The sequence below is a fragment of the Melospiza georgiana genome, chromosome 3 (genome assembly GCF_028018845.1).
Source record: "Melospiza georgiana isolate bMelGeo1 chromosome 3, bMelGeo1.pri, whole genome shotgun sequence".
Taxonomy (NCBI): Eukaryota; Metazoa; Chordata; class Aves; order Passeriformes; family Passerellidae; genus Melospiza; species Melospiza georgiana.
In genome coordinates, this window is record NC_080432.1 from 6,351,642 (window position 1) to 6,360,096 (window position 8,455).

Below are 8,455 nucleotides of genomic sequence, written 5' to 3' on the forward strand. Positions count from 1 at the left end.
GTTAGCCTTCTGCCAGGAAGAAACAGAAAACCTCCTCATTTCCTAATAGCAGCCTCTTCTCACCCGTCCACTGATTTTTGAGGTTCTCTCCCACTTTCCTAGCATTAATTACAAGTCATCTACACGACCCTACACGAGTCCTAAGAGACTGCATCGTGCCACCTGCTCCTGGCCATAAAGAAGGGACAAATGGAAAATGATGTTTTCCGCCAGGCCATGCAACTTAAACATTTTCTGCTTGGCTGTTCACAGTCTGTGAAGTTGGGCACTGATCCTTCTGGATTTGAAGGGCATCAGACAATATTCCTGACCTACAGCCTTGCCTCAACAGCAGCACCACAGATGTGGCACCAGCAAATTTCAAAATACTCTGGAGACAATAAAGAAGTGGCTTACAAAGGAGAAAGATCAACTATAAAAAAGCTGGTCAAAGGATGCACAGGGGCCCCTCTGTCTGTCTGTATTTCTTAGAGTACTTATGGAATTATTAAACTGTACAAGGACCATTGTAATAAGTCCTAATTTTTTTCTATTTCCTTTTGTCAAAATGCTGGAAAATGCTAAATACATAAAAACCTCCTTAAGGAAGGATATTTGATATTTGATCTTTGCATACTTTCAAGTCTAATCAATAAGAAAGGAGCTTTAATCTGAAACAGAGAGCAGCCCACAAGCTCTAAGTGATGTGCAGGTGTTAGAAAGACAAATTACTGGTTGGTAGAATTGCCTTGCTGAGCTTTAGGGCCTGGCAGGTTTCAGTGATCTCACACCCAGAGGGAGGTTAACAAAGCTGGAGAGAATGATGCACCACTGGCAGCAGACACAAAGAATGCAGAATTTATGGGCCACAAGGACATTGGGCAGAACCCCCAAGATAAGGGAGGAACGAATAAACCTTACCCAGCAACTGTGCTGAGCCAGCTGAGACTGGGTAAAAGGGAATTCTGCAGGGGGAGATCCCAACCACCACTCAGATCACTGACCCAAAAACCCACCAGCCCAAGAGAAGAGAAACACCGTGGGACTGATTAGCATGAGAAGAGAGAATCATTAACCAATAGAAGAGAGAACACTAATTAATATGAGAACTATGAAACTTGTAGCCCATGAATTAAGGCTTCCGTTTGCTAAAATGTACAGTGAAATGTTTTGGTAGTGTTGGCTTTGTGGGTTTGACACCCAGCACCCCTTTCTGCACAGAACTGTAAATAAATCAGGTACCTTGACTATGTGTGTGGATTGGCTCCTCACACACAGAATAAAATAACCTATTTTGGGACAACAAATAAAGTTTTGCTTCTGGCATTGCACTCTACCTGAAACTCAGGATTTGGGGAATTCATCAAATATGCCTATTCTACAAATTTTCACAGCTCAGGATATTTTTTAATTTTAGTTTGGTTGACTTCATAACTGTGAATTCTAAATGAATATAGGATTCAGGTACCATAAAGAAATTGTATCCAACTAACATTTTTTTAAATTTATATTTCAGAATTTCCAAGTACAGTTCCAGAATAATACAGAAGATGGTATCTTATTTTCTTTAAATATATACTAGGATTTTTTTTTCCAGAGAGCACCAAAGGAGGCCAATCTTTTATACTGATCAGTCTTTGCCTATCTTTCCCTTCTTGTCTCAAGGGAGCACCGAATGATGAAATATTTGATGACAGATTGTGGGAGCTCACAGTACGTGGCTGCATGAACAAACACGTGTGAAGATAAGATGTACAGCAGAAAGTTTGCTGGTGTGACAAATACAAAAATCATATATACAAAGATACAACCCTATCAGATACATTATATGCAAGCAAATCACTGATGACTTCTGTCTGTTTTGAAAGCTGAAGGTTTTTTTTTTTTTCCTCTTGTACCTCTGGTGACAGAACAGGTCCTCATGTTTTTATTCTATTTTTAAATGCAAGCTGCTAAAGGAAGAATCGCCTAATACTAACAGTTCTTCTTTCTTATCACAGGATTATATTTCCAGCAGAATTTCACTTTCCTAAGCATTGCTATTTTGGCTAAACTTCTGCAAATCAGACCATAGGTGTAGCCGTGTCCTCTCCCTTTTCTCCTGCTTCCCCTGTTCTCTTTCCCAAACTGTCTGGGAAAGGTTTTTTTCCCAGCCATCCCAAGAAAATACAGAAGTAGGGATCAATCCCTGTTCCCTAAAGAAACTTGGAGAGTCTTAACCACAATGAAATGAATAACAGAATATCCTGAATAACAGAAATTATGCAAAAATGAGTCTCTCAAACCAGACTGCTTGTGAACAAGGAAGGTGCCTTAAAGCTGCATATGAAAAACCAGAACACAGTCAAACCACTGTTTGACTTTGCATCCATGTAGGATCTCCTACATGGAAGTATCACCCTATGGCCTCCCCCACACTGGGTAACATTGATGGAATTTAGATGCCCAAATTTAGATGTTGAAGGTGTCACCTTCAGGCAGCTTTTAAAGTCAATGAGAAAAAGCTTGTACTTCTAAGATGCAATTCATTTAGCCTGGTTTAGACACTCACCTTAAGGTGAGATGCACTGCACACCAGACATGACTATTTGCCCTCCTCCATTATAAAGTGAAGAGCTATTTCAGATGCAGATATCTGAAATTAGAGGATATGGAAGTCATCTTGTATATGAAGTAAATGAAACTAATTATATTGACCCTTTCTATAACATACTAATTTCTATCCACAAATGTTGTCCTGCCTCTTCCCTGAGATCACCACAGGTACAATAAAGTTCCACTCTTCTCTTTGTTCCATGCAAGCAGAAATCCACTAGAGTGTGCAGCATGAACTGCATGATGTAAATCTTGAGAGGATGGAGAGGGAGGGAAAGATGGGACAGAGTTGTAGGAGCAAGGACCAAGGCAAGGAGAAAAGGAAAAGGCAAGAGATAGGTGTGCTGAGAAAGAGTAGAGACTGAAAACTGCTGTTTTCTCACTGAGACAAGTGGTACTCACTGAAGTGGTATGCATTCAGTATTTAACATTGTTTTTGGCACTCCATGCATTACTAAGTGCCAACTGTATGTACCTGCATTCAATAAGAACTTTTTGTTTGTGCACCTTCCTGGGTGGTTTCTACAGTGGTTCTTTATAACAGTAATCTCCCAAAAGACCTTTCTATTTTTATTTGTTACTATTTCCAAGTGTGGATCTGACACACAAAAACCAGAGGTGCCAAGACTGGCACCTTGCTTGAGTAGGATAGAACCTGCTTTTTCACAACACTCCTTGTTTTAACAGGCATTTAAATTTTCAGTACAGAACTCCTATTACCTGAATGGAACTCAGCACTACTATGGATCAGATTCTCCTGGATACAGTAAGATATACCATCTCTTCAAATAAACATCCAACAAAGCCAGAAACACCCAGAAAAAAAAAAAAAAAAAAAAAAAGAAAAAAATCTTTGACTGTGAATGGCATGAGTTCACTAACTCGCTTCTTTTTTTTTTTAAGTTTTTTTTTTTTTTCTAGATTAAGTAAAAAAGCATGAGCAAAGAAAGACAGCAATTTTTGTGCACAACATCAGTCACGAATGAGGTGCCATTCTTCTCTACCAGGATCTACCTTTCACACCCAAGCAAGCTGACCAGGAAGGCATCAGCAGTCTTACTGGTTCATATTTTTCAGACTGTCATTTGATTTTGAAAAGGACAAAATGAAAAAGAGTGTTCTTCACCCTGGTGTTTACACAGCCACCAAACCCATGAAATCAGCAACACAGAAGTAGCAGCTGATGTTAAACTCATGCAGGAAAGACAAACTACTACTTTCATGGCACAGATGTCATTACATTTTCACAGGACATTGTTTTTACTTCTTAAAAATGCAAAAAAGGCAAATAAGTGTTTTAGCATGTCATCCCTCTTATCTTAGTATCTTTCTAGAAACATATTTTTTTTAAGGATCAATTTTCTCATTAGGTCACAGTACAGAAAACAACTCAGAAAAAAGTTCTGCTTTTAATTCTTTGATCATGATATCTTAAAAGATCTTCACTCCTCTATAAAAAAAACTAAAATACTAAGTCTTTACTCCTAATGTGTTATGCTTACATTACAGATTACTAAGAATCATACATCAAACCGAATTACCCTCGTCCATTTCCACCTCCCACTAAGTGCAGCTAGAACACTTGCAGAAATCCATATTGTCTTACAAAAGAACACAGGGGAATGTTTCATTTTTCCTTTTTTTCAACCAGACAATGCACAAATGTGAAGTTACCCATAAAAAGTACATTGAATTGAGGGTTTGTACTTTACAAAACAGCAAACTGTGTAACGGTTTTCTACATTTTAATCTTGCCAATCAATTGAGCTACTAATAGTCTGCGTTATTACACACTTTGTTTTTCGCAGGATGAAGCATTTGTTCCTCATCTTTTTCCAAAACGTGATGTTACACGTGGGCTGTGCAGCACAGCTCCTTCACCTCTTCTAACACAGAAATCACAGAAGAGTAACTTAGAGTAAGAACATGGAAGTAGGGAAGAGATACAAGATCTTGGTCTCACTGTCACTTTCTCCACTAGAAACAATGTTTCTTCACGTTCCACATATCTCGTGGAGGTGCATGTTCTTCCCCAAGACAAGGTATAATGCCACAGTAGGAACTTTCCTTGGATGCAGCCTAATGCTGTTGCCCTCTCATGTTTATGCTATTACAGAACCATTAATATTTTTTATTTCCTTGCCAAATCACTGTAGAATAAGAGTCACACAGGTTTCTTCGCCTTCACATATTTAGCATGTTGATGAAGATGAGCTGAGTTCATTTAGAGCAGAGGAAAGTAATAAAAACAAGGAGTGTTGCTGGTGGTAGTGTTTCTAACATGCTAATATCAAATATCTGTGTTTCTTCAAACTGAGGAAGTAATAAGCAGCAAAAACATCCTCCTTTTTCCCAGTGATTATACTGATACATCTCAGGCAAGAATCTAACTACTTTTATAGTAGCCAACTCATAACTGGACAAAGTAACTTGTCTGGTCTTGACCATCAAATACAAAAAGCTCAAGATTTACAGGGTAGCATACATTGTGAGAAACACTGCTAAACAAACACACCCAAAGATAAACAGGGGGGGGTTTTTTTGTCCTCCTGTAGTCAGCTTCCTGCTACAAAGCTCAATTCCAAGCCATCCTCTTCATTTTTCAAGTTGCCATTGGGTGGAGATCGTTGAGTGTCCAAACCATGACATGAGGACATGACCTCCAACAGACCAAGAAAAAAAATTGTTTTATAATAAGATGCAGTTACCTACAGCATGGTGACAACCGTAATTCTTTTTCTTTTCACTGCACCTGCTTCTGTTAAGAGGCTCAAACTAGTAGCTGTTATCTGAGGGAAAGAGATTCTACAAGCTCTTGGTGGAAAAAGTAATCAGAGGAGTTCATCTGGCTGCCCTGACAGCCATGAATACAGGCAGTACAACACAAATTTCATAGACAGGAGAATGCATCCTTGTAACTTCAAGTTTAAGGAGCTGGGATGCTTGTTTGGTTTGCATCACAAGATTTTTTATGCCATGCTGGGTACTGCTCTTCCAGATAAATAACCAAGAGCAAGGAAAAGTACTGGCTACCTGAAAAAATAACATAAGATGAGCAAAACAGCTGATGATGAGATAATGTTTAAATTGGAGTACCATATAAATAGGTGTCTTCAAACTGACAGCTGTCATGTTTGCCATGTGCCAAATCAAAGCTAAAACCAAGGCCCCTAATCTCATATCTTCAAAGTCATCCCTGTTAACAGGACACTCTATCTATCCTATTCAGTACTCTTGAGACCAAGCATTACAGCCTACCATGCATGCAATAAAAATTAAATACTTCAAACCATGTCTTTTGAGAAGTGCTATCATAATCTTCAACATATTTTTTAAGATGTATTTAGTGGTTTTGGCTGTACACTAAAAGCTTAGCTTGTTCCATATTTTTTAAGGCAAGGGTGGTAGAAAGCTACACAAACAAGAGAAGTTTGTGCCCTCTGAAGATGACCAACTGCAGTTAAAGATGGTGACATACACGTGTATTTTCATGTGCTGAGGCACAAACCCAGCCTGTCATCAATAGCAGAAGGATTGGCTCCCTGACCAAAACCCAAACCCCCCAGAGTTTTGTAACAGGAATGACAACCCTGTCCTTTCAGGAGACTTGCAATTATTAGACTTCTCTTGTAATTTAGGCACAGAACTTGAAAACAAATTTATGCAGTAAAAACATCCTGGTATCTGGAAGAAAAAGGAACCCACATGTGGATTAAAGACTTATGCCACTTCTACAACACCATTCATTTGCCCACACCTAGATACTCTATTCAGTTTTACAAAATACACTGATAAAAAGAGCACAGGGCCCCAGGATACCGAGGGGCTGAAGATCTTGCCCTGAGGAGTGGCTGGGGAAGACGGTTCAGCCTTGGGAAGAGAGGAGCACAGAGAGAACCCATCACCTGCCTGTCAGTGTGAACGACAGGCCACCAAGAGCCACAGGGCTCTTCAGTGGTGATGGCAGGTGCAGCACAAGCTATGAATGGAAATGTGTCCCAGCCTTCTACCAGAAGAAACTATTTCACACAAGGCAGGAGTAACTCAGCTTGGCCAAAGTTGTTGTGCACTCTCTCTTCTTGGGAGATTTCAAAACTCAAGTGGACACAGTCCTGAGCAACTGGGATCTGAACTCAGAGTCAGCCTTGTTTGTGGTTCCCTTCCACCCTGAGCTACCCTGTGACCCCATCCCCTTCTGTTTTATCTGTCCTCTAGAAGGCAAAAGAGGGATCTGCTCCTCATTGGGATCACCTGCAGCATTACCTTGAGCTTGGCCACTCAACAGCATTCAGAAATACATCATTTCCCAGTTTAAAAGTTCTGAAAAGCAGACTTCATTTTCTCTTTCTTACAAACATGTAAACATAAGTGCTTTTTTTTCCTTTTATAGAAGAGTTTGGTGTTTAAAATCTTCAATAATATATTTCAACACAAAACACGAACATAATTAGACTATAGTCAGGTTCTGATGTCTGTTTTTCAGCAAGTACTAACACTTTCATACAGAACCACCTTCTGAAACTTACAGATTTCTCAATTTGAAGCAAACACCTGAGAGATCAATAGCTCACAACTTTTTTTTTTTTTTTTTTTCCCTAATGTAGGCAGCACTGGCATCTTCTCACTGCCTGGCTTGTGATGTTCTGATCTGAGCAGTACTAACCAAACCCTTTCCTGATGTAGCCTCAAGTTCACCATATGCCATATGCTACTGGGAATTACCTTCACGTCAGAGGTTTTACTGCTCGGCAACCCCACAACAGTCTCACTGAGGTTCCTTGTGCTGTGGCCACAGGCTCTAAACATCCCCCGGGGAATACCTATGTCCCCAAGAAGCCAGCATGCACTAGATAGTCATTACTCATGGGACACTTGCACCACCACACTGGCAAGCAACAGCTGTGGGGAGCACTGTAGCAGAGAGTTGTAAAACTCTTCTCTTTCATCTCTCTCCTCTATTACATTCAGAAAAGCGAGCACAGAGCAAGCCCACTGCTGCAGAGGCATACAAGCCATTCACACACGCCAGCCGCCCTTGGGAGGCTGGTTTGGGCCAGGCAGCCTCCCCCTGCTCGGGGCACAGGCTGTTACTCATTCACACGGCGCTCTGTTTGTCAACAGCACGCAGGGGCGGACGGGCACGGGCAGGCGGCTGCGGGACGCTCTCCCCTCCTGACAGAACCGGCCCCAGCCGTGCCCGGTGCCCCACCGCCCGCTCGGGTGTCGCCTTACCGGGGCGCCGGGCACTCGGGGTGCGGGGCGGGCTGCGGGCTGCGGGCGCTCTCCCGGGGATGCTGCTCCTTCTTCTTGGGGCGCCAGTGCGGGAACGCGGGGCGCCGCTTGGGCGCGGCGGCGGCGGCGGAGGGGCGGCGGCGGGGGGCAGCGAGGGCGGCCGCCGCCTCGGGCTCCGAGTCCTCCGACTCGCTGCGGCCGAAGAGGCGCTGGAAGCGGCCGCGCCGCGCCATGCCGGGCTCTGCGGGGCTCTGCGCGGGGATCTCCCGCCGGCAGCGGCAGCGGGGGGAGCGCGGCGCTCTCGGGCTCTCCGCGGGCATGGACGGGGCGGCGGTGGCAGCCGCCCGCCCCGCTGTATGCGTTTAATAAGGCGATTCCCTGCCTGCCTCCCTGCCCACCGCCGGACGCGTCGGTCCCTCCCCGCGCAGCGAGCCCAGCCGCGGCGGGCGGGCTGCGCGCCGCTCGCACAGGAAGGGAGCGGCCCACGTGTGATCCGTGCCCAGGTGCGCATTAGGGGCCATTATCTTGTTGTTGTTGTTTTCTGCTAACCCTGAGGTGTGCCCCGCGCCCCGGACACTTGTGCGAGGCGCGGAGAAAGGCTGCGCGCCGTGCCGGGGGCTCCGCATCCTCCCCGGCCGCCCCCCAGCCC

The 8,455-nt window shown here is 43.6% G+C and overlaps 1 protein-coding gene across 1 annotated transcript in view; it reads right to left on the bottom strand.

Annotated features, from left to right (window-relative positions):
- The window catches only part of CRYBG1 (crystallin beta-gamma domain containing 1), a 94,938-nt gene extending 86,899 nt beyond the window's left edge, over nt 1-8,039 (bottom strand). Inside the window, 1 exon segment of the mRNA XM_058020620.1 lies at nt 7,807-8,039. Coding sequence (XP_057876603.1) covers nt 7,807-8,039 — 233 coding nt within the window.
- Nucleotides 8,040-8,455: the final 416 nt, after the last annotated feature.